General features: G+C 46.0%; 1 protein-coding gene across 1 annotated transcript; it reads right to left on the reverse strand.

The window, feature by feature from the left end:
- Window positions 1-1,071: 1,071 nt before the first annotated feature.
- Window positions 1,072-23,687, reverse strand: LOC308051396 (zinc finger protein 367-like; the record flags this gene model as incomplete). Its single annotated transcript, XM_080361830.1, has 5 exons — window positions 1,072-1,303; window positions 1,917-2,055; window positions 2,469-2,588; window positions 5,577-5,727; window positions 23,346-23,687. The coding sequence occupies 5 exons, from the start codon at window positions 23,685-23,687 to the stop codon at window positions 1,072-1,074; spliced, it is 984 nt and encodes a 327-aa protein (XP_080217956.1).
- Between the last annotated feature and the right edge of the window lie 2,282 nt (window positions 23,688-25,969).

The raw sequence follows: 25,969 nt of genomic DNA on the forward strand, positions 1-25,969 counted from the left end.
TCTGGTTATATATTAAATACTTTTTTGCCATGCTTAATTGATAGCTGTGCTACAGTTAGTGAACAAAAAAATTGGCATGTTATCCTGAAGTAAAGTAATAAGGTGGCTTTATGTACAGCAAGTATGGAGGCTTCTATTTGCTAATAATCATATAAGAGTAATACTTTAAAACTTAGTGTTTGCTAATAGGAGATCTAAAATAGTTTATTACAAATCAGTCCACCCTGTCAATATCCCCTTTATTAACAAAAGCAAGTGACAAATCATTAAGGGGTCCAAAAATATCTAAAAAAATATTACTAATTCTTTACCTTTGTCTAGACTTTCCAAGGCTAATCATTTTTAGATAAACCCAACAATGTGCAAAAGTTCCTAACATCATACATTAGGAATAACAAGTGCTACTCAAAACAAGAGATTCTGCTGAGATCAAATAAAAAAACATAAAATAGCAAAGTCAAGTCTCATATCTTGAGCAGTCACAGTGAAGATCCTGAACTATCTTACAATTTCCTGCATGAAGCAGTTTCTTCCCTTCTACGAGTTGACATATCTAAGCTTTGCTTTCTGCCTTAGTGATATTAGGTAAAAATATACTGACATTAGAAAACTTGGTTCCATTGCTGCTTACAGTATCTTCAGACCTACCACTTAATATAGTTTTGCTTAAACAGCGAGATAAATACTTTCCCTTTTCTCAGCCTTCTTTAGCCACATGTATCATTCTGCTAGCCATACACACTGTGCTCAGCAAGTGCTTCCTGTGAAAACCGTTTCAAATAAATGAGTTAACCTTGCAAAAATCTAGCTTCCTACAACATGAAGTTTGCCCACCCTGCATTATGCAGTTCTATATTTACAAGATATTTAAACTTTACATTTGTCTTTTACCTTACAAAAAGTGCAACTCTCTTACCCCATGTTATGAGGCGACAACATTCTTCATAAATTCTACAGAACAGCAGCCTATAATAACTAAATAAGGTGCTTAGATTATGCCCAGGATCTAACTGGTTAAGGACTACCAAGTGCCACCATTTTGTAAAGGCAGACTCCATTCCTATGCTACTGTCACAGTGGTGCCACAGCTAGGTTTGCAAGCTCAATAAGAGCCAATGCACCATGCATGCGTTCATGCTGTTCCTGGAGGCGTCGGTGAGCAGCTGAATGACCGCTATTTTTCTCTTCGTCATCCTCTTCATCAGATTGAAGATATCCCATTGGGTCCTTCTGTTCCTGATCCATTTTCTGGATTGTTTTACTTTTCAAAGTGGGAGCACGCTGTTCTCTAGACTCCCAGTATCTACAAGATCAGAGGTGGAGAATGCTTTTAAATTATGTACAGTTTATGTAAGAACTACCATTCAAAGCTAGCAAAGACCTTCCAAGTATTATCTTGCACATGACTAATCACTGCATTCGTTTTTTGTTTTTTCAGCCCTTTTACAGCACTATTTAAACTGTCAGAAGTTTCCTTTATTCAGCATTTCAAGGGCAGAAGTGCTCAAGGAATATCTGATCTTCACACAGATCTTTCTGCTACGGTTTTCCCACCAGTCAGCTCTACCCCTGTGCATATACAATTGTCGTTCCTTACATAAATGCAAATTCAGCAGTATGACTGCAGCACTAATTAACATGGTATTAGCAGGTGTTGTTCAAGCAAAGAGAAGCATTTAAGCAGAGAAGGAAATACAGATGAGAAAGCCTCATGAGGAACTTTGTCTTAAACAGGAGTCAGCACTTAAAAAGTAAGACTGGGTTGAATAAGTAAGACTGGGTTGAATCATACTAAAAGAACAGCTGGGGTTTGTTTACTGATTTTCTCTTTTTTATTAACCCTTAAGAATAAAACACTTTATCAGGCTATTCTGTGTTATAAGTTTAGAAATAGATCACACCAAAATTAAACTTACTTCGCTAGCCACTCAGCTGCAGCTTTATTGTCAGATGTCTGTTTTTTAATCAGTCTAACTGTGAGTTCTTCCCTCTTCAGCCGGGCATTTGGGTGTTTGGGGCAATGACGGTTTGCATGGGTGAATCTGCTTAAACAGCCTTAAAAACATAAAATAACAATGGAGAATACATTAAGGAAAGCAGTCAATTGACATGTTAGCATAACATCCGTGGGATGAAGATGCTCCTGAATCCAACCTTCCTTACTCCACAAAAACCTGGATTCAGTTGAAAACAGCATGCTAATTGCAAGGCCCATAACATGCCCAATCATTTTATGTATTGGTATCAACTGATACAGTTACTGATAACCTGGCTTATATGCATGCAATTTTTCTGTCTAAATTTGTGTGATTATGCACAGATTCTGTGTGGCTTCTCCGTTCCCTAGAAGCTCCTCTAAAATTAAGATCCAAAGCTTTTATAGATCACTGCCACATGAGCATCCATACATTCCCAGTACTAGACTGATACTAATTCTGAAAGCCACAAGTTATTCTCTGAGAGCTCACCATTCTCTGAACAGACAAAAGGCTTTTCTCCTGTGTGAAGACGCTGGTGAGTTTTGAGTTGCCCACTCTGAACAAAGGCTTTCCCACAGTCTGGGTAGTCACACAAATAAGGTCTTTCACCTTTAAAAACAAAACAAAACAAAACCAACCAACCAACCAAAAAACACAAAAAAGCACTCACCCCTCTCCCAAACCAAACCCACAACCACAGACACAGATTTATGAAAGCTGAATATAGAAGAGTCATGCTATCCAGTGGTGGTCCTTGGCTTAAGACTTGCACTCATACTTGCATCTACCCAGAAAGCTTTAGTGTACTGGACAGCAGAAATGCACTTTTATGCCAAATGGATGTTTAAAGTATGTATTAAATGCTACTGGATAATACATTTTTCCCCCAGAAAAATAAAAAAATATTTTTGCCTTATCATATTACTAATCTTGCACATTATTTAAATAATCTATACTCAGGTCAGCTTCTGGTGTGTTGAAGTACAAGATAATTCTAGAAGGCATAAAAAGGATGGGTTGACAGCCATTCAGAAAAATCATGGGCTTTGCTTTATCCCCCCTTCCAAGAGAAGACTGAATGTTCCTCCCTGTCACTGTCCAGATTTTTTTTTTTGGACTGCAGTAGGAATTTGAGTGAGGCAGACAGAGCACTACAGCAACTGCAAATAAGATGCCTCCTTGTCAAGGAGTCACCCTTAGTTCTGTTCATTTTGGTATGTGAGACAGCAGCAAGCAATGTTACACACTGATCTCCTTTGAAAACTTCTGCTTCATCATGTAAGCAGATGTATGAACTTAGAAGTGACCAGGTTTCCAGAAAGTCTACAGTTTTGTAGTTCTGCAGTTAGAAAGGGCAGTTCCAGAGAAGAGAAGAATTTGACAATATTTTCCCTTTGAGCAGTGCATCCTACCTTTCAGAGAGTATCATAAAAGACTGAGGGCTTAGAGTGTTTTGTTTGTTTAAGAACTTTTTTTTGGTCATAAAATTTTTCTAAAGCACTGAGATAAGTCCTAGAACTGATACTTGTAATTAGATAGAATGAAACATACAGAGTATATTGTATAGATAGCATCTTATACTATAGGTAAAACAAAGTAAAGGCAAACAATTCCAGTTGCAAACAGATACATTTTATCATTAATATAAACTGAGTCAGGGTAAAATAACTGAGATTATTGATATAGGGATGTATAAAGTTGCAGAAGTATCTTATTAGAGTTTTACTAGACTATTTGAAAAAAAGTTGTAATGAATAAATGGAGGTAGGAAGAGACTAGACTCCAGACGAGAATTTAGGCAAATCATCATGAACGACTTCCCCATGCAAATTTCAACAAGAGGAATGGAGATAGTAGGTGTTTCCTCTCTGTCTCTCAAGAGAGTATGTTTGGGTGGCAAGTTTGCAAAGGTGTGCCATGTCACCACTCCTCAGAAAGGACAACTTAAAGAAGGTAACACTAAGTCAGAAGAGTAACACCAAGGTGTGTTCTGCTCAATTAAGTATTCCATGTTTAATACACAAGTTCAACAGCTAATTCAAACAACTGAAATGAAAACATCTTTTGACCAAAAAGCATGAAGAATCTGGTGTTTAATATTAGTATCCACAGACTTGTCTTATTTGAGTCAGAAAAAGAGACAAAAGGAGACAAGGCTTTATGAGCCTACAAGAGTTCATACTTTATTGCAAAATACAGTCTTGTTGGAACATGAAGAAACAAAAAGTGTATTTACTTGGTATAAAAACAGCATCTCCCTTTCAGTTCAAGCTCAGCTGGACATCAAGTAAATTGTCACTACATTCTAACTTAAGAGTTGTCTTCTAGAGCTGCTTTATATATATAGTTCAGGAAATTAAAGTGACTACTTCCACCCAAGAAAATGAGTTATAAATGAGGAAACAGTAAGGGAGACAAGTGGACAATGATTTTAAGCATTTGAAGTCTTTTCTCAACATTTAAGATACACTTCTAATGTATGACACTGTCCAAGTTATCAGCTACTTTTTAAGATAATTTTCCTCTTACATCTACGCTTCAGGACCTGGGGGTGTTGGTAGACAGCCAGCTGAATATGAGCTGGCAGTGTGCCCAAGTGGCCAAGAAGGCCAACAGCATCCTGGCTTGTTTCATAAATAGTGTGGCCAGCAGGACTAGGGAGGTGATCATCTCGACAGTGGTGAGGCCGCACCTCGAATACTGTGTTCAGTTTTGGGCCCCTCACTACAAGAAAGACATTGAGGTGCTGGAACATGTCCAAAGAACAGCAACAAAGATGGTAAAGGGTCTAGAGAACAAGTCTTATGAGGAGCGGCTGAGGGAACTGGGGCTGTTTAGCCTGGAGAAAAGGAGGCTGAGGGGGAGACCTTATCACTCTCTACAACTCTCTATAACTACCTGAAAGGAGATTGTGGCATGGAGGTCTCTTTTCCCAAGTAACAAGTGATAGGACGAGAGGAAACAGCCTCAAGTTGCACCAGGAGAGGTTTAGATTGGATGTTAGGAAAAATTTATTCACCGAAAGGGCTGTCAGGCATTGGAACAGGCTGCCCAGGAAAGTGGTTGAGTCACCATCCCTGGAGGTATTTAAAAGACGTGTAGATGTGGTTCTTAGGGACATGGTTTGGACGTGGACTTGGTAGTGTTAAGTTTATGGTTGGCCTCGATCTTAAGGGTCTTTTCCAACCTAAATGATACTGTGATTCTATTATTCAATTACCGTGTAAAAACTACGCAAAAGAAGAAGCAAACAGAAATCACAGAAGAGGTAGCCAGAATGAAAAATACTACCAAGTACAGAACACCAAGCTCAGGAAAATTTTTTCCTCTTATTAAGGAAGTCTGACAACAGCAGATAAAATATTTACACTATGCTTTTACTATTAGAGCCCAAATTACTGCTACGGTTACCCTGTGACAGAAATAGTTACAGAAAGAGTTTCCTTTGATTGCACTAAGAAGCCCTGGGAGAAAAGTACGATGAATTTAACAATTACAATAAGATATTAATGGGTTGAGGGGGTTTTATTTGCCTTCCCAACTGCTTAATAAGTGTTTGTCAGCCACTCACATCTTCCTTTTAATCTCCTCACTTACCAGTATGAATTCGTTTGTGTGCCTGTAGTGATTTCTCTCGTGGAAACACCCTGTTGCAGATATTGCAACGTATTCTGCTAGAGGAATGCTCTCCTTCATTTATTAGGTCACGAACTGTGTCTGCTCTTGGTCGGCCACGTCTTATCCCATCCTGTATTAAAATAATTAAGAAACTGAAGTGCCATATAGTGGGGGACTATGGTGAGTCCGTGGATTCCCTGACAAAGGGTATGGGAACAGAGATTAGCCTTGAAGATACTAAGGTGCACCCGTGAGAAAGAAGGGAGTAAAAGAGTAACATTGACAATAGCAAAATTAGCCAATGATATGTTACTATTGCAGCCTGTAACCAATAGCAAAAAGACACTTGAGCTGGTAAAAACTATATAAAAAAGTGTTTGTGGCAATAAATGGAGACTGCTGTTTGTACTTAAGAACTTGGTCTATGTCATTTGTCTGTATCAACCACAACACCATACTTTTCCATGTAAGTGATTTAGCAAAGAACATCCTCCCTCCCCCAAAACAAACAAACCCACAACACAATCCACAAGCAACCACACACACAGTATTCTTACATAAGCTCAACAAAATGGAAGGTTCTGCTAAAATAATGCATAGGAAACCACAAGTATTAAAAAAAAACCAAAAAACAAAAAAAAAACCAAAAAAACAAGAAAAAAAGACACTAGAACTCATTTAGAATTATCCCAAAAAGTTATTTTACAGAGCTATAATGTAGATATATCCAAAGATGGGTAAAACAGTAGAACTGTGCGAACCAAGTCCAAGCCTATCCAACAATATAGCTTATATTATCACAGGAGTCATCAAATAGCAGTTTAGGGGAGGGTGGTTTTGTGTGGAGGGTGCGTGCACAGGATATGTGAGGTGTGTGTAGCATGGTGTATGTGGTATGTGTGAGGTGTATGGTGTGTACGTGTGTGATTCATGGTGTGTGCATGGGGGGTGTGTGTGCATGGGGGGTGTGTGTGCATGGGGGTGTAGTGTGTGGGGTGGATGTCATGGGTAGTGTGGTGGGTAAGAGCAGTGTGGGAGTGTAGTGTGTGTGGTGCATGGTTCTGTGGGTGGGTGCAGGTGTCATGTGGTGTGTGTGGGAGTGTGAGGTAGGAGATGCGTGCATTCATGGTGCGTGGGGGGGGGGTACACATGTGCATGTGTGGTGTGTGTACATGGGGTGTGTGGGGTGCATTTGTGGGGTACATCAGGATTAGGTAGGGGGTGGGGATGTGCGCATATGGGGGCTTTGGGAGGCATCTGTGGTTTGCATCTGTGTGGTTGTTTGGTTTTTTTCTTGTTGTTGTTCTGTTGTTGTTGATGGTGGTGGTGTTTTTCTTGTTTTGTGGGGTTTTTTTGTTTTGTTTTGTTTTTGTTCAGTTGGTTTTTGTGTGTGTGTGTGTTTTGCTTTTTGGTTGGTTGTTAGGTTGTTTTTTTTCCTCCACTCCAGGGTCTTGAGTCATCTGTATTTTTTTTTCATTCTGCAATTTTGGGTCATCAGGTTTTTTTACATTCCATGACTTTGGGTTGTTGAGGATTTTTTTGGTTACAAGCTTTTGGGTTTCCAGGTTTGTTTGTTTCTTTTTTTTATTTTGGTTCCCGCTTTTTGGGTCATCTGAGTTGTGTGTTGTCAGGGGTCTTGAGTTGGTTGGGGTTTTATTCTTTCTGAGGTCTTGCATTGTTTGTGGTGATTGATTCCAGTGTTTTGTGTTGCTTGGGTTTTTTTTGTTTATTTTTTAGTTCTGGGGATTTGGGTTGTTTGGGGTGTCCAACTGTGGGGGTTTGGGTTGTTTGGGTATTTTTCAGTTCTGGTGGTTTAATTTTGGAGTTCTAGTGTCTGTTTTGTTTTGTTTTGTGTTTTTCTGGAGTGGGGTCTTATTTGAGTCTGGGTTTTTTGGGGGGGAGATCTTGGGTTCTTGTATTTTGAGGCTTTTGGATTCTTGGGCTTTGGGATTTTGCAGTTCTGGGGTCTTGAGGTCATTTGCTTCCAGGCTTCTGGGCTGTCCACGTTACTTTTTGGTTCCAGCCTTTTAGGTTGTAGGGGTTGGGGTTTTCTTTGGTTCCTGGCTTTTCTTTTGGTCCCAGCCTTTTGGAGCATCTGCTGGTTTTTTTCATTCTGGGGCTTTTGGGGAATCCGTGGGTATATATATTTTTTTTTTCATTCTGGGGCTTTGGTTTTGTGGTTGGTTCACCTTGGCTGATGAAAAGCTCATGGGTCAAGATAAGGACAGGGAGATTGCTCTTTCCTCCTCATAGTGTTCCCCTGCTCCAGTGTGGGGTTCCTCCCATGGGATACAGTGTTTCACAAACTGCTCCTGTCAGCAGCTGTCCCCACAACCAATTCAAGTCACAGGAAGCCAACGCTAGCAGCAGTGGCAGCAGCAGTTGCCACGTGCTGATAGGAGCGCAAGGCTTCTGAGATTTCTAAGGGTGTCTGAGGGTGTTTCTGGGCCCCTGACTGTGTGTGTTGGAGGGACTGGCCAGCTGGCAATAAGTCTCACGAGAGGGGCAGACAAGAGTTGGGCATTGCCGGTGGTCCCTGCAGCCAGTTCAAGCCAGGCAAAGCTGCATATAGCTGGCCCCTAGGGAGCACCAACAACCAGGGTGTGCAAACAGGGATCGGTGTCTGTTGGGAGCTGCATCAGCAGTTCTCGCAGGAAGGGCTGCGCACTCTGCCAGTTATTGGGCTGCTGCCTGCTCTGCTCACCTGCAGGCTTAGGCTGCAGCCCTGATAGTCACCCTGGCTAGCTGGTAGCTATGCAAGCCTGCCCATCAGCTTAAGATCTCCAGGGAATTAGAAGGGTTTATTAGGCAGTGCTTTGAGGTTGTTGGAAGCATAGTGGTAGAGATGAGGCAAGGGCTGCACTCCACAGCTGACAGGAATCAGCTACCTAGCCTGGGATGAGTGGAGGAAGTTGCTGTCCAGGTGGAAGGCTGAAAAAGTGCACCCCACCTCCTGGGTAGAGAAGCATGCAAGTTCCACCTGTGCAAGGTGTGCTCTGGTGGAGTCACTTCAGGCAGCATATGGAAGAGCTGCAGGAGGAAGTCAGCAGGGGCCCAAGTGATCTTCTCCTCTGTTTTGCCAGTCAGGGATAGAGGTGCAGGCAGAAGCTGACCCATCGTGCAGATCAGTACCTGGCTTTGAGGCTGGTGTCGTTGCCCCAGGGCTTTGCTTTCTATGATCATGGGACTTGATTCAACAAATACAGCCTATTGGGGAGAGACAGGATCCACCTATCTAGAAGAGACAGGGGAATCTTTGCTAGCAGATTGGCTGACTTAATGAATTATGCTTTAAACTAACTTAGGGGGTGGGGTCCACAACTGTGACACCTGTACATCCATAAGCAACAGAGTGGATGAGCACACCTACCAGAGTAGTGCAGAACGCTTCCCAACCCTCTCCAAAGGCAGGAACCCTAAGTCCAGCCACCTCAAGTGCATGTATACCAATGCAAGTAGTCAGGACAACAAACAGGAGGAACTGGAGCTCTGTGCCCAGTCTGAGAGTTGCGATATCAAAGGAATCACAGACACTTGGTGGGAAAACTCTGTATTGGGTTTGTATGGCAAGGTTTTGGTAGCAGGGGCACTACAGGGGTGGCTTCTGTGAGAAGCTGCTAGAAGCTTCCTCCATGTCCGATAGAGCAAATGGCAGCCAGCTCCAAGACAGACCTGCTGCTGACTAAAGCTGAGCCAATCAGTGACAGCGGTAGACCCTCTGTGATAACATATTGAAGAAGGGGGAAAAATTGCTGCACAACAGCAACTGGAAGAGAGGAAAGAGAATATTTGAGAGAAACTCTGCAGACACCAAAGTCAGTGAAGAAGGAGGGGGAGGAGGTGCTGCAGGAGCCAGAGGAGCATATTTCCCTGCAGCCTGTGGTGAAGACCATGGTGAAGCAGGTTGTCCCCCTGAAGCCCATGGAGGTTAACGGTGGAGCAGATATCTACCTGCAGCCAGTGGAGGACTGTGGGAAAGCAAAGACGTGGGAAAGCAAGATGTGCAGTTCCAGCTACCTGGATGATAAAGGAATACTAACATGACCATCTGGATGGTCAAAGAAGAAATAGTACTAACATAATTAGATCATAGCAACTAGTCAAAATACAAAGGGCCTTGGACAGGTTGTGCTGAAGTACGTTTCTCATAATTGTAAAGATAGCCCAGACTCGTGAGTATGGTATCTCGGCCCGGATAACCGTCCCCAAGTACATGTGATGTGTGAATGTCGTTGGGCCTGGTCTGTGAATGAGTGGGAACGTAACTGAAACAGACATAACATGAGTGTGGTGTGTTTTTAATAACAATTATTGATAAAACACCTTAGTCCAGGCCTGTATCTGTAAATCCTATAAATGGTCAATGGCTAATAAAGAGGGCCTCAGCCTGTCTCAGCTCTCTGCTCTGCCCGGCTCTGCGCTCCTTCCTGAACAAGATCTCTGCCTGTGTGTGCATCTTTGTCTGCGTCCCGGTGTGCGTCGTTCCTCATTGCCGCAGAGGACCCCATGACAGACCAGGTGGATGTGCTGGAAGGAGGCTGTGACCCCATGGGAAGTCCTCACTGGAGCAGGATCCTGGCAGGACCTGTGACTCTGTGGGGAAAGGAGCCCACAGTGGAGCAGGTTTCCTGGCAGGACTAGTTACCTCATGGGAGACCCATGCTGGAGCAGTCCATTCCTGAAGGACTGCACCCCATGGAAAGGACAAGTGGAAAGGACCCACACTGGAGAAGTTTGTGGAGGACTGGTTCCCATGGGAGGGACCCCACGCTGGAGAAGAGCAAGAATATGAGGAGGAAAGAGTGGCAGAGACAACATGTGATGAACTGACCCTAAGCCCCATTCCCTGTCCCCCTGCGCTGCTCAGGGGGAGGATGTAGAGAAAATAGGAGTGAAGCTGAGCTCAGGAAGAAGGGATGGGTGGGGGGAAGGTGTTTTAAGATTTGGTTTTATTTCTCATTAACCTACTCTGATTCAATTGGCAATAAATTAAATTAATTTTCCCTGAGTCAAGTCTGTTTTGCCCTGATGGTAATTGCTGAGTGATCTCCCTGTCCTTATCTTGATCCATGAGCCTTTCATCATATTTTTCTCCTCCTGTCCAGCTGAAGAGGGGGATTGATAGAGTGTCTTGGTAGACACCTTGCATGCAATCGAGGTCAACCCCCTAGAGTCCTTTATGGTGCCCAACGTGGGGCACAAACTCACGACCCTGAGATTAAGAGTCTCCTGCTCTACTGACTGATCTACCCAGGCTAGAGAAAGCTCACAACCTTTCCTAGGCCTTGTGGGATTCTGGAGAATGCATATTCCAGGTTATAGTCAGCTTGTGAGCCCTCTCTATTGAGTGACCTGAAAGACCTACTATTTTGAGTGGGGCCATGAGCAACAACAAGTCTTTGAGCAGATCAAACAGAAGATAGCTCATGTGGTAGCTCTTGGGCCTGTCTGGACAGGACCATCTGTGCAAAATGTACTCTATACTGCAGCCAGGGAACATGGTCTCACCTGGAACCTCTGGCAGAAAACACCAGGAGAAACCTGAGGTTGACCATTAGGGTTTTGGATCCAGGGGTATCAGGGATCAGAAGCCCACTACACCCCTACTAGCAGCATAGGAGGGGGTTCAAGATGCTTCAGAAGTTGTTGGTACAGAAATATATCTCCTCTTAGCACCATGATTGCCTGTGCTACACTGGATGTTCAAAGGAAACGTCCCCTCTATGCATCACGCAACCAGCGCTACACGAAGTGGGTAGCACTGATCACACAACAAGCTCAACTGGGGAACCGCAAGTGCCCAGGAATCATGGACTGTCCAGATGGCAGAGGTTTTGGAGCATTGCCTGAGGAGGTGGCTTGTGCCCAAGAGACACTGTCGTACAATGAATTATCAGAAGATGAAAGGCATTGTGCTTTGTTTACTGACGGATCCTGTCATGTTGTGGGAAACTATCAGAAGTGTAAAGGTGCTGTGTGGAGTCCCATATGAAGCCGCTGAAGAAGATAAGTCAAATCAGTCTGCAGAAGTTGAAAGCCATCCAACTAGCCCTAGAGATTGCTGAACGAGAAAAGTGGCCAGTACTCTATACTGACTCCTGGATGGTTGCTAATGCCCTATGGGTGTGGCTACAGCAATGGAAGAAGGCCAATTGGCAGTGCAGGGCTAAACCCATCTGGGCTGCTACACTGTGGCAGGACATCGCTGCTCAGGTAGAAAACACTCTAAAGGTACACCATGTAGATGCTCACATGCCCAAAAGCCACGCCACTGAAGACTATTGAAACAGGTAGACAAGGCTGTCAAAATTGAAGTATCTATGGCAGATGCATTCTCCCCAACTGCTGACCCACAGAAACTTCTAGGCTGATTGACAACTATGGTCATGCATACGCCCATTGGTCAACAGACAAGGCCTTTGACCAATGAGACACTTTGGTTTAGAGAAGTTTCTGGACAACTACCATAAGTGACCACAGCTCGGATTCAACTAGGGTATGAATGGAGACTGCTGGAGACCCCCTTTGAGTTGGTCTTCCTTGGAACAGTGGGCATGCAGTCGAAGACTCTTGTCCTTAGACTGGCCATCTAAGGAACATTCCCTGGGGACTGAGATACCTTACCGACCTGATAAGCGATACGGGAACCCATGAGAGTCCTCATTTTGACACAAAGTGAGAAGATGTGCATTTTGAATAATTATTCTAGTTTTGGGATCTAATCCCCTTGAGATTTGAGTCAGTTGTATAGTAATTAAACTCCTAACTGGTATCCGAACCTGTGTTGCATAATGTTATCAGAGTTCTGAATAATTTTGGATAAACTCAATTTTTAGTTGGTTTCTGTTCAACAGTTTTGGTTAGAATAAAGTCTGTTTGGAGCTTGTTGCCTGCCTGAATTGACTTTTAGGATGCCTCTGTGACAGTAGCTCAGGTGGACCTGGACTGGGAGCATAAGGGTGAACTACTTGTAGCTCAATGGGCCCATGAAACATCAGAACATCTAGGGAGAGATGCAACATACAGATGGGCTCGTGATTGAGGGGTGGACCTGACCATGGAGGCCATTACACAGGTAACGTGAAGGTGAAATGTGCTGCAATGAAGAGAGCCACACGAGTAAAGTCTCCCTGGAACAGAGGGCGGTGGCTGGGTTTTCGATATGGTGAGGCCTGATGTGCTGGTTTGACTGAAAATGAGTTAATTTTCTTCATACAGTTAGAAACCTTTCATTTTCATAGCTAGCATGGCCATTATTTGGTCTTTGTTTGAAAACAAGAAGATAACACCCCAGGACAGAGTTAATGTTTTTAATTGCCCTGGTCTGAGAGCCAAGGACATTCTGAGCGCTCTGCCCACAGGTGTGAGGCATCGAGGAAGGGGGGCATAGATGGGGCAGACCAGACCTTGACTGACATCCAGACTGATCAATAAGAGTATTCCATCCCATTAGAGTCATGCTTCATATTTAAGGAAAGTCGGGATCTCAGTCTCTCTCTCGTGTTCTCTTGGCCTTCTTCGCTCTTTTTGTTGGAGCTGGGGGGGTTCTCTTTGGGACCTTTGTTAGTTCAGCCTTTTGTCACCCTGATGTTTTGCAGAGATCTCTGGGCCTTTCTGCCTTTTTCCTTTTTTGCTCTCTCCGGGATCAGCTGTTGGGACCAGATGCTGTTTCCTGGGACTGGCTGCTTGATGTGGACAGAGTTCGTGAGGAATTGCATTGAGTATCTTTTATTTTATATTCTGTTTCTATTTTACATACATATTTACTAGTAGTGTGTTAGTATTTTCTTATTTTATTAAATTGTGTTTATCTCAATCAAAGTTTCTCCCTTCCCTTTTGATTCTCTCCCCTATTGGGGGAGGGGGGGTGAGCAAGTAGCTATTGTGGTTGTATTACTAGCTTGGGTTAAACCACAACACCTGGCAAATTGACTATATTGGATCACTGCCACGAACACCCCAAGGCAAGCGCTACATACTCACCATGGTGGAAGCAACTACCAGTTGGCTAGAAACATATCCTGTAAACCATGCCACTGCCCGAAACACCATCTTAGGCCTTGAAAGGCAAATTTTGTGGTGACATGGCATCCCAGAAAGAATCAAGTCAGACAATGGGACTCATTTCCAAAATAACCTCATAAACTCTTGGGCTAAGAAACATGGCACTGAGTGAGTGTATCACACATACCCTATCACCCACAAACCTCCAGAAAGACTGAATTATATAATGGACTGCTAAAAACTATGTTGAGAGCACTGGGCAATGGGGCATGGAAGCCCTGGGATATAATTTAGCAGAAGCCACTTGGCTGGTTAACACCAGAGGATCTGCTGTCCATCCTGGTTCTGCTCAAACAAAGCCCCTACATACTGTAGGAGGACATAAGGTCCCTGTAGTATACATAGGGAAGTGGCTGGGGAAGGCAGTATGGATTGCTCCTCCCTTGCAAAAAGGCAAAACCATTCATGGAATTGTTTTCTCTCAAAGACCTGGTTGTACTTGGTGTGTAATGCAGAAGGATGGGGAGACTCAGTGTGTGCCTCAAGGATATTTAACCTTGGGGGAAAAATAATCTGTGATGAGTTGTATGTTAAAGGAAGTAATGTAGCAAGAACAATCTGAACCAACAAAGAGTGAGTTTTGCAAGGAACTGGTCAAGTGCAATTATGACCTAAACCAAGCCGGTGTTGGTGCCCAACAATTGAACATGCTGCTTCTCCCGTCCTGAGTGCTCATCTTGACAAATGGGGCCCAAGTCATAGCCTGTTCTTATGAACATTTGGAGGAGTGGAGGAAGCCGAAGAAATGGGAGAATACTATCTATCTGTTAAAGGATAGGGGTTAATGAGAATGTATAAATCTGAATGTTGGGTATAAAGATGGTTTAAGTATACGTTGTGTTGGTAAGAGGGGATTTCAGTAATGAGAATTCAATACAATAGGATGGTTAGAAGATATATATGTATTAAAGGTGCTGTTAACACACCAGTGTTTTGGCTACTGCTGAACAGTGCTCACACAGCATCAAGGCTGTCTTTTCAACATTCCCTCCCTCTACCTCCAAAACCCAGTAGTCTAGGCATGGGCAAGATCTTGGGAGGGGATATAGCCAGGACTGCTGACCCAAACAGACCAAAGGGATATTCCATACGACATCTGCTCAGCTATAAAAGCTAAGAAAAGGAGGAGGGGGGGGGGCATTCATTACTATGACATTTGTCTTCTGGAGCAGCTGCTACGCATACTGAAGACCTACTTCCCAGGAAGTGGCTGGACATCACCTGCAGATGGGAAGAATAAATCTTTTGTTTGTAACTGTGGTGAAGGGATGAGGGGTGGATTATGTATAATTTGTCCACTTTAGTTTGGTGTTCTGATGGTGTTATTTTTATTTTGGTGTGGGGAATTATTTTTGTTGCTGTGAGTGAAGTTTGTGCGATGAATGTGGATTTTAATGATAATTCTTAAATACGTGATCCACAGAGGCAAGGGGTGGAATGGTGGAATGCGTGGCAAGGTTTTGATAGCAGGGGGGCTAAAGGGGTGGCTTCTGTGAGAAGCTGCTAGAAGCTTCCCCTATGTCTGATAGAACCAATGCTAGCCAGCTTCAAGATGGAGTCTTGCCACTGGCCAAGACTGAGCCAATCAGCAATGGTTGTAAGCGCCTCTGTGATAACGTATTTAAAAAGGGGGAAAAGCAACTATGCAATGCCAACAGCAATGGAAAGAGGAGTGACAATATGTGAGAGAAACAACTCTACAGACACCAAGGTTGTGGAGGGGTTTTGATAGATAAAGATTTGTTGCTGAATTAGTCAGGCTCAAAGGAATCTCAAGGCCGCTTTGAGAAGCTGAGAACAGAATCCAACAGAATCCAACACAAGGTCAGTGAAGAAGGAGAGGGAGGAGGTGGCCCAGGCTCCAGAGCAGATTCCCCTGCAGCCTGTGGTGAAGACCATGCTGAGGCAGGCTGTCCCCCTGCAGCCCCTGCAGTTCGGCTGGGAGATTATGACCTGGTGGCAATTACAGAAACATGGTGGGACAGTTCACATGACTGGAATGTGGTCATGGATGGCTATGCCCTTTTCAGAAAAGACAGGCCAGCCAGGCGTGGTGGTGGAGTTGCTCTCTATGTGAGAGAGCAACTACAATGTACTAAATTCTGCCCAGGAGTGGATGATGAGCGAGTTGAGAGTGTATGGGTCAGGATCAAGGGGCAGGCTGGCAGGGGTGACACTGTTGTGGGCGTCTGTTACAGGCCACCGGATCAGGCTGAGGAAGTTGATGAGGCCTTCTATGGGCAGCTGAGAGTGGCCTCGCAGTCACAGGCCCTGGTTGTTGTGGGTGACTTTAACTTCCCTGATGTTTGCTGGAAGGACCATTCAGCCAGCCAGCCACAGTCCAGGAGGTTCCTCCAGTGCATTGATGATAACTTCCTCATGCAGATGGTGGAGGAGCCGACTAGGAGAGGTGCACTGCTGGATCTCATCCTCACTAACAAGGAGGGTCTGGTCGAAGCAGTAAAGGTTGAGGGCTGCCTGGGTTGCAGTGACCATGAGATGGTGGAGTTCAGCATCTTGTGTGGCAGGAACAGAATAGCAAGTAGAATTGCAAACCTGGACTTTAGCAGGGCTAACTTTGGCCTTTTCAAGCAATTGCTGGGGGAAATCCCATGGGCAAGACTGCTTGAAGGAAAAGGGGCCCAAGATAGCTGGATTGCATTCAGAGATTGCTTCTTCCACGCTCAGGATCAGAGCATCCCCACACGTAGGAAGTCAAGGAAGGGAGCCAGGAGGCCTGCGTGGTTGAATAGGAATCTATTGAGTATGCTCAAGCAGAAGAGGAGAGTTTACAGGTCATGGAAGCAGGGGCTGGCCACTTGGGAAGAATATAAGGCTGCTGTTAGAGGATGTAGGAAGGCAGCTAGGATAGCCAAGGCCTCCTTAGAATTACAGCTGGCGAGAGGGGTCAAGGACAGCAAAAAGAACTTTTTCAAATACATAGCGGATAAAACTAATACCAGAGGCAATGTAGGCCCACTGAGGAATGGGGTGGGTGCCCTGGTGGCGGAAGATACAGAGAAGGCAGAATTACTGAATGCCTTCTTTGTCTCTGTCTACTCTGCCGGAGGCTGTCCTGGGGAGCCCTGTACCCCTGAGACCCCAGATGAAGCCAGGTCAATGGAGGAGCTTGCTTTAGTTGATGAGGACTGGGTTAAGGAGCAATTAAATAGACTGGACATCCATAAATCCATGGGTCCAGATGGGATGCATCCGCGAGTGCTGAGGGAGCTGGCTGAGGTCATTGCTGGACCGCTCTCCATCGTCTTTGCCAAGTCTTGGGAAACGGGAGAGGTGCCCGAGGATTGGAGGAAAGCAAATGTCACTCCAGTCTTCAAAAAGGGCAAGAAGGAGGACCTGGGTAACTATAGACCGGTCAGCCTCATCTCTGTCCCTGGGAAAGTAATGGAACAACTTATCCTTGGTGCTATCTCAAGGCATATCAAGGATAAGAAGGTTATTAGGGGCAGTCAGCATGGCTTTACCAAGGGTAGGTCATGCTTGACCAACCTCATAGCCTTTTATGAGAATGTTACAAGGTGGATGGATGATGGCAGAGCCGTGGATGTGGTCTACCTTGACTTCAGTAAAGCCTTTGACACAGTCTCCCACAGCATCCTAGTTGCTAAGTTGCGGAGGTGTGGTCTAGACAATAGAGTAGTGAGGTGGGTTACAAACTGGCTTAAGGAGAGAAGCCAGAGAGTGGTAGTCAATGGTGCGGAGTCTAGTTGGAGACCAGTATCTAGTGGAGTACCTCAGGGGTCAGTACTGGGGCCAGTATTATTCAATATATTCATTAACGACTTAGACGAGGGAATAGAGTGTACTATCAGCAAGTTTGCTGATGACACTAAGCTGGGAGGAGTGGCTGACACGCCAGAAGGCTGTGCTGCCATCCAGCGAGACCTAGACAGGCTGGAGAGTTGGGCGGGGAATAACCTAATGAAATTTAACAAGGAAAAGTGTAGAGTCCTGCATCTGGGCAGGAACAACCCCAGGTTCCAGTATACGTTGGGAAATTACATATTAGAGAGCAGTGTAGGGGAAAGGGACCTGGGGATCCTGGTGGACAACAGGATGACCATGAGCCAGCACTGTGCCCTTGTGGCCAGGAAGGCCAATGGCATCCTGGGATGTATTAGAAGGGGGGTGGTTAGTAGATCAAGAGAGGTCCTCCTTCCCCTCTACTCTGCCCTGGTGAGACCCCATCTGGAATATTGTGTCCAGTTCTGGGCCCCTCAGTTCAAGAAGGACAGGGAACTGCTGGAGAGGGTCCAGCGTAGGGCAACAAAGATGATTAAGGGAGTGGAGCACCTCCCTTATGAGGAAAGGCTGAGGGAGCTGGGTCTCTTTAGTTTGGAGAAGAGGAGACTGAGGGGTGACCTTATTAATGTTTATAAATATATAAAGGGTGAGTGCCATGAGGATGGAGCCAGGCTCTTCTCGTTGGCAAACAATGATAGGACAAGGGGCAATGGGATCAAGCTGGAACACAAGAGGTTCCACTTAAATTTGAGAAAAAACTTCTTCTCAGTAAGGGTGACAGAGCACTGGAACAGGCTGCCCAGGGGGGTTGTGGAGTCTCCTTCCCTGGAGACATTCAAGACCCACCTGGACATGTTCCTGTGCAACCTCACCTAGGCGTTCCTGCTCCAGCAGGGGGATTGGACTAGATGATCTTTTGAGGTCCCTTCCAATCCCAAACATACTGTGATACTGTGATACTGTGATAGCCCATGGAGATTAACGGGGGAGCAGATATCTACCTGCAGCCCATGGAGGACCCCATGTCAGAACAGGTGGATGCACCCAAAGGAGGCTGTGACCCTGTGGGGGACCCATGCTGGAGCAGTCCTTTCATGAAGGACTGCACCCCATGGAAAGGACCCACGCTGGAGCAGTTCTTGAAGGACTGCAGTCTGTGGGAAGGACTCACGTTGGAGAAGTTCATAGAGGATTGTCTCTCATGGGAGGGACCCCATGCTGGAGAAGGGGAAGAGCATGAGGAGTCCACTCCTGAGGAAGGAGGAGTGGCAGAGACAATGTGTGATGAACTGACTGCAACCCCCATTCCCTGTCCCCCTGCGCTGCTCAGGGGGAGAAGGTAGAGAAAATTGGGAGTGAAGTTGAGCCCAGGAAGAAGGGAAGGGTGGGGAGGAAGGTGTTTCAAGATTTGGTTTTAATTTCTCATTATTCTGATTTGATTGGCAATAAATTAAATTAATTTTCCCCAAGTTGAGTCTATTTTGCCCATGACAGTAACTGGTGAGTGATCTCTCCCTGTCCTTATCTCAATCCATGAGCATTTTGTTATATTTTCTCTCCCTTGTCCAGATGAGGAGAGGGAGTGATAGAGAGGCATTGGTGGGCACCTGGCATCCAGCCAGGGTCAACACAATATACCCCATCACAGAACAGGGAAGCATAACAGCACACAGAGCACTGTCTATAAAATCAAGCAGTTATAAGACCTAAGTGGGGAACTTGGACCTCAACTGCTGCTGAACAGTGAGACCTGTGAATCCATGGGATGCCTCCACCATCATCCATTTCCTCTGAGGACTGAATGAGTGACTTGCATTCTTTTATATGATTTTCAAGTCTAGATTATGTTTATTATTTTGATACCGTCATAATTCTGCCAAGGATCCCTAAAAGAACCTGTCTGCCCCCTTAGTGTTGGGTGATAGTGTTGGTGATTTTTGTTTTGGTGCATTTGGATATTTTTTCTTTGGTTCAGTGTTTGGGGGGCTGTTTGGCGTGGCTTTGTTTTGGCATGGACTGGGGGATTTTTGGTTTGATGGTTGAGAAGGGTGGGTTTGGCATGTTTTGGGGGGTTAATATTGGGTTTAGGGCTTTTGAAGGGTTGAGGTTTCGGAGTTTTTTGTTCTGGTGGTTAGAGGTGGGGTTTGGTGTGGTTTTGTTTTGGTATGTCTTGAGTTTTTTTGGTTCAGTAATTCAGAGGCTAGGTTTTACACATTTTTGTTTTGGCTATTTTTTTTGGAGCAGTTTTTGAGGGTTTAGTACAAATTTGGGAGGTTTTCAGGGTTTTTCATGAGGTTTATGGTTTTTTTAATGTTTTGACGGCTGAGAGGATTTGTTTTGGCACTTTTTACTTTTGACATGGTTTGGGATTTTTGGAGGTTACATGGTTGAAGGAGATAGCTTTGGCACATTTTTCTTTTGGTGTGCTTTGGGTTTTTTTGGTTCAGTGGCTCAGGGGGGGGGTTTGGCACATTTTGAGGGATTTTCGGTTTGCTTGTTGAATGGAGCAGGGTTTGGCATGTTGTAGTTTTGGTGTGTTTTGGGATGTTTCTTGGTTGGGAAGGCTGGCCTTAGTGTCTTCTACATTTGGTGCATTTTGGGGGACTAGGTTTGGCATGTTTTTAATTTGACACATTTTAGGTGTGTGGGGTTTTTTAATGTTTGGTGCACTGAGTGGCTGGGTTTAGCATGTTTTTTAATTTGGCCTGCTTTGGGAGATTTTTCTGGGGTTCGGAGGGCTGGGTTGGTGCACTGTTTCATGTAGTGCATTTAGGGGAAGGAGGTTGCCTTCCCAGGGTTCAAGGGGCTGGGTTTGGCATATCTTTTTGTGTGGCATGTTTTAGAATGGGGTTGCTTTCTTGAGGTTCAGGAGGCTGGTTTTGGCACTTTTTTATGTGGCTTGTTGGGGAGGGGAGGAGGTGTTCTTCCCAAAGTTTGTGGGGCTAGATTTGGCATGCTTTCTCACATGGTGCATTTTGGGGAGTGTGGTGGTCTTCTCAGGGTTTGGCAGGGGCTGGGTTTGGTGCGTCTTTTTGTGTGGCATGTTTGGGAGGGAAGTTCCCTACTCAGGATTCAGGGGGCTGGGGTTGGCATCTTTATTCATGACAAGTTTTTCTTTTGGGGGTGGGGGTGTTGCCTTCTCAGTGTTCAAGGGGCTAGGTTTGGAGCATCATTTTGTGTGACATGTTTTGGGGAGAGGGATTCCTTTACAGGATTCCAAGGACTGGGTTTGGTGTGTTGTTTAGTGTAGCACATTTTGTGGGGGGCTTGCCTTCTTGGGGTTTGGGAGGCTAGGCGTGGCTAGTCTTTTCATTTGCTGCATTTTAGTTGTGTGGGTTTTTTTGTTGTTGTTTTTTTTGTGGTTTTTGGTTTTTTTTGTTTTGTTTTTTTGTTTTTGTGTGTTTGTTTGTTTGTTTTTGGTTTTTTTTCCATTTCAGTGATTCAGGAGGCTGGTTTTGGCATGCTTTCTACTGTGGCACATTTTGGGGTGGGAGGTTGCATTCGCAGGGTTTGGGGGGCTGGGGTTGGCACACTTTTCCATGTGATGCATTTTCAGTGGTGGGGTTTGCCACCTCAGGGTTTGATGGGCTAGGAATGGTGCTTTTTCATGTGGCTTGATTTGGCAGGGGTGGGTCCTTCTGGGATTTTGGGGGGCTATATTTGGTGCACTTTCTTGTGTGGTGCATTTTGGATAGGGGTTGCTTTCTAGGGAGTTTGGGGAACTTGGTTTGGCACACTATTTATGTTTTGGGGTGGAAGGTTGCCTTCATGGGGTTTGGGGGGGGGGGGCTGGGCTTGATGCAACTTTTCACATGGCATGTTTTGGGGGGGTTGCCTTCCTGTGGTTCGGAGAGCAGGGCTTGATGCACTTTTTCATGTGAGGCATTTTGGGGCAGGAGGTTGCCTTCTCGAGATTTGGGGGGCTATATTTGGAGCATCTTTTCCTGTGGCGTGTTTTTGGGAGTGGTTGCCTTCTTGGGGTTTGAGGGGCTTTTTCCTGTGGCACGTTTTGGAGCAGAAGGTAGCCTTCTTGTCATTCAGGGGACTGGATTGGGCATGCTTTCTCGTGTGGAACGTTTTTGGATGGAAGTTTGCCTTCTTGGGGTTCAGGGGGCTGTGTTTGTTGTATTTTTTTCAGGTAGTGTGTTGTGAAGCCCTTGGTTGTGTTCTCAGGGTTCAGGAGGCTGGTCCTGGGCATGCTTTTTCATGTGGCACTTTTTTGGGCAGGAGGTTGCCTTCTTGGGGTTTAGGGGCTGCATTTAGAGTGCTTTTTCCTGTTGCATGTTTTTTCAGTAGAGGGTGTTGCCTTTTAAGGGTTTGGTGGGCTGGGGTTGGTGCACTTTTTCATGTGACACATTCTGGGGCTGAGTGTGCCTTCCTGAGATTTTTAGGGGGCTGTATTTGCTGCACTTTTTTTTGTATAGTTGGTTATGGTGCAAGTGGTTGTATTCTTGGGGCTTGGGGGGGGGGGGGCTGGGTTTGGCATTTTTTTTCCTGTGAGGAGTTTTGTGGGAGTTGCCTTCTCAGGATTCAGGGGGCTGGAGTTGGCACATCTTCTTGCATGGCACGTTCTAGGGGTGAGGATGCCTTTTTGGGATTGGGGGGGCTGGGTTTGGCATTTTTTCTGTGTAGCACATTTTGGGGGGAGCTGGAGCATTTTTTTCATGGTGCTTTTTGGGGAGGGAGATTGCTGCCTTGGGGTTTGAAAGGCTGGGTTTGGAGCATCTTCTCGTGCTATGCATTTTGGGGAGAGGGTTTGATATTCAGGGTTTGGAGGGCTTCGTTTGGTACATTTTCTTTTAGTGTGGCACATTTTGATGGCGGTACTTTCTTGGGGTTTAGGGGCTTGGGTTGGTGTGCTTTTTCATGTTGCACAATTAGGGAGTGGAATGACAACACAAGGATGGGGAGGATGAGGGGAGGAAGAGATGGGAGCGGCACGCTTTTTCACATGGCACAGTTTGGGGAGAGTGTTTTGTCTTCTTGGGGTTGAAGGGGCTGGGGGGTGTGTACTTTTTCCATGCGGTGCATTTTAGGGTAGTTGCCTCCTCATGGTTCAGGGTTTGACACACTTTTTTGTGTAGTGTGTTTTGAGGGGGTTGCCTTCTCCCAGTTCATGAGGCCAGGTTGGAGCATTTTTCTTTCAGGTCATTTTGTGGATTTTCTGGTTCTGTGGTTGAGGGAAGCTTTTGTGTTTAGAGGGGTGGGTTTATTGGGTTGAGGGGTATATTAGGTGGGTCTAAGTTTTGGAGGTGGGTTATTGGTTTGGCCTTTTTACAGGGGGTTGGGATGTTTTGTTGGGATTTTGGCAGGGTTGAGGGATTTGGGGCAGGAGGGGTTGGGGCAGTTGTAATTTGTGGGTTTTCTGCGTTTAGGTATGATTTACCAGTTTTGGGAGTCCTGAAGTTTTTGGGAGGCAGAGGTTGGTTTGTGGTGGGTTCTATGGACTGGAGCATTTCAGGGTTTGGGGTTTTTTGAGGGGTTGTGGGTTCGAGTTTTTTGGTTTTGAGACAGGAAGTTTTTAGTGTATGGTCGGTTTTGATGTTTTGAGGGGTTTGGAGGGCTGTCAGTGGGTTGATGCCCGGCCGCTGGCAGGTTGTCATCCCTCTGCAGCTGGCTCCGCCCCCATCCCACCCCTCGGGGACCCTCAAAGGCGGCTCGCCTCTTTCCCCTCCCCCCCTCCGCCCCCCCATGTGGTTGGCCGCGCCGTAGTGTCATCAGAAGTGACTTCAATTAGCCAGGAGGAGCAAGACGCTGAGAATAGGGAAGGAATGCTCGGCGCGTCACCCTTTAACTTTGCGTCTCTGCCCTTCCGTAGTGAGGCTTCTTACCACCCCACCGACTCCGGGCTGCACGCACAGGGGCAGCGGAGTTCACCCCATCGTACCCGGCTGTTTGGCCTGTCCCGGCCACACTCACCTTGAGGTGGCTGCTGCTGCTACTGGTGCCTGGGCTACCCGCCTCTTCTTCCCCGCTGCAGGCTCTGGCTGGCCCCCCGTGAGGCTGTTGGACGAATGAAGGGGTGGCGGAGCCACCCGGGCTAAAAGTCACATTGTGGGCGTTCTCTCCCCAGCGCCAGGGGTAAACCATGAAGTCGCTGAAGCCGGGGCTGATGGGGACGACCGGGGGGGGTGCTGGCTCCTCATCTCTCCCTCGGGAGAGCGGTTTGATCGAGGTGGTTTTGATAACGGAAACCAGGACGCGCTTCGGGGAGTCCTGGCAAAAAGTCACCAAGGGACCCGACGGTGGTCTCTCCACCATCACCACTACTTCGCAGACACCAGCGCAGAAGAGGGAGCGGGGAAGCTCCACAACGGCTCAGCTCCCCTTTCCCAGTCTACGTCCCAGGGCAGGGAAGGCATAGAAATCCTGCAATCACCACCATTTGTCACTCCCCAGCTGTTTATCGCCAGGGATGGCGACTCCTCTCGGGGCCTCACCCCCCTTTCCCAGCTACCATCGTCGCAAAATCTGTGACGGCTACAGTCTCCCCACACCTTTCTGAAGCGGCGCTGGTCTCCACTTGTAGTCCCAGTCCTGGTGACTCTTGAGGAAGAGCTACTCTTGCACAACCCAGGCCGAACCCGAGATTTTCCCGCGTTACATTTCGCGCCTGGGCGTAACCGATCACCGAACCAGGCGCTGACGTCACGGAGCAACAGTTCCCGCTCACCAACGACTTTGCCCTGTGGGCGGGAACAGACCGGAACTCGGCTTCACTTCTGTCGCTCTATGGGCCAGGCGCCAGGCCGACCGGTAGAATTTGAAACTGACTGGGCTAGTGGACTGCTGGGGGTGTTTTGCCTCACTAAAACTCATTTCCTCTGAGGAGGCACAGCTTGGCTGTTGATTGGCCTACCACGGTGGGCGGGCGAGTGAGGAGGAGCTTGTTCATCTGCTGTAGCTTGGCGCGCGTTTTTGTTTCGCCGTTTGGGCGCTCGGTGAACCAGCTCTGGCGCATTTGGCTCTGGACGCGGCGCGTCACGTGTGGGGTTTAAAGGGCCAGCCACCGCTCGGGTATTCGGTGCTTGTCATGCAGAAGAGATGCTAGAAAGCGCCCAGAAAGCACTGAGATTTCATTGCTTGTGTGGATTTGTGCCCTATCGCAGAGGGCTTCTGTTGCAACTCCGTCTCTAGAGGCGGGGAGTAGTTGCGGACTGCACATAGCAACGGGAGGAGCGGGGGAAAGTCGGCACCGGGATGTGCTACTGCCATGACCGAGATGTGTTTAGGGCGGGAGACCCGGAACGGGCGCTATGGAGGCTGCGGCAGCGCGGTCATTGTGGTATGCGGTGGCCGTTGTGGGGCGCTGCAGCGGCAAGCGCGAGGTCGCGCCTTTAAGGACGCAGAGCAGGGAGCTTGGAGCCGCTCGTGGGCTCCTGTGGGCTGCTGCCTCCCTGCGGTATCGGGATATCGCTGGGGGGGTCCAGAACGTATGGAGAAATACCTGTTTAGGTACTAGACTCTAATAGTGATAAGCCACGCTGAATCGCCAGCTCTGCTCCTGCACGCACATGTTTAAATAATCTACAGCTCTGTCCAATTGCTTGATCATACACTAACAATTAGTCTAATGCTGTTTTGTGATGATTGGTATGAAAGCCAAGGCACTAACTGTAATATGACTTGCTTAGAAGAATGAACACTACCTGAGTCTATGAGCTTTTACCTTGGCATTGATGTGACCTGAAGACCCAACCTAAGCCAGCTCTTACCTGCTGAGAACACCCCATACTGACAATAAAACAATAAGAAATTTGTCTTAAAAAAACAAACAATCAAAAAACCCAAAGACAAACAAACAGGCATATAACCATGGCCATCTACACCATCTGCATGGGGGAAGAGCATACGGATTAAAAGAGCAAGAGTAATTTATTAACCCACCCTGTAACATGAGTGATTTGATTAGGCTGCACAACTGAACTGTAACATATAAACCCTGCTTTCCTCTGTATCAGGGTCCTCCATGCATTAGGCTGGGGCAATGCTATATGAGAGAATAAATTCTCTTGGTAATTCTATGCTAAGCATCCTTATTGCCCTCCTTGCCCAGCAAAGAACTTTTACATTGGTCATACACAGTCCATACAGGACTGTCTTATAAGCTTCCAGCTAGACAGCCTGACCTATACTACTAACATGTTACCATTGAGTATGGCACCACTATTCACAAAAGTTTATGAAATCAATAGGAGTTACGTGCCAAATAATTATACAGATCTAGCTCCAGATTGCCATTGCTTTATGAGCTCTAACCAGTCTGTGTGAGTCAGAAAGTTTGAGGTTTATCTAATACATTTTATTCAAAGTTTCTAAAAGTTATTAATTTTAGTATTTAGTAATTAGTTATTAAAGAAACCCAAACAGTAAACTGGGATTTGTATCAGCATTTATTTGGTCCACATGAGAAAAAAAAACATGCAGCTGAATGATGAAAGACTTGGTAATAAAGAGGAATAATTTGAAAATACAGTGGCATACACTGATTTGGCTTTATCTGGTAAAATTGTGAAATATATGTTGTATGTTTGATTTTTACA

The sequence above is a fragment of the Nesoenas mayeri genome (assembly GCF_963082525.1).
Source record: "Nesoenas mayeri genome assembly, chromosome: W".
NCBI classification, from domain to species: domain Eukaryota; kingdom Metazoa; phylum Chordata; class Aves; order Columbiformes; family Columbidae; genus Nesoenas; species Nesoenas mayeri.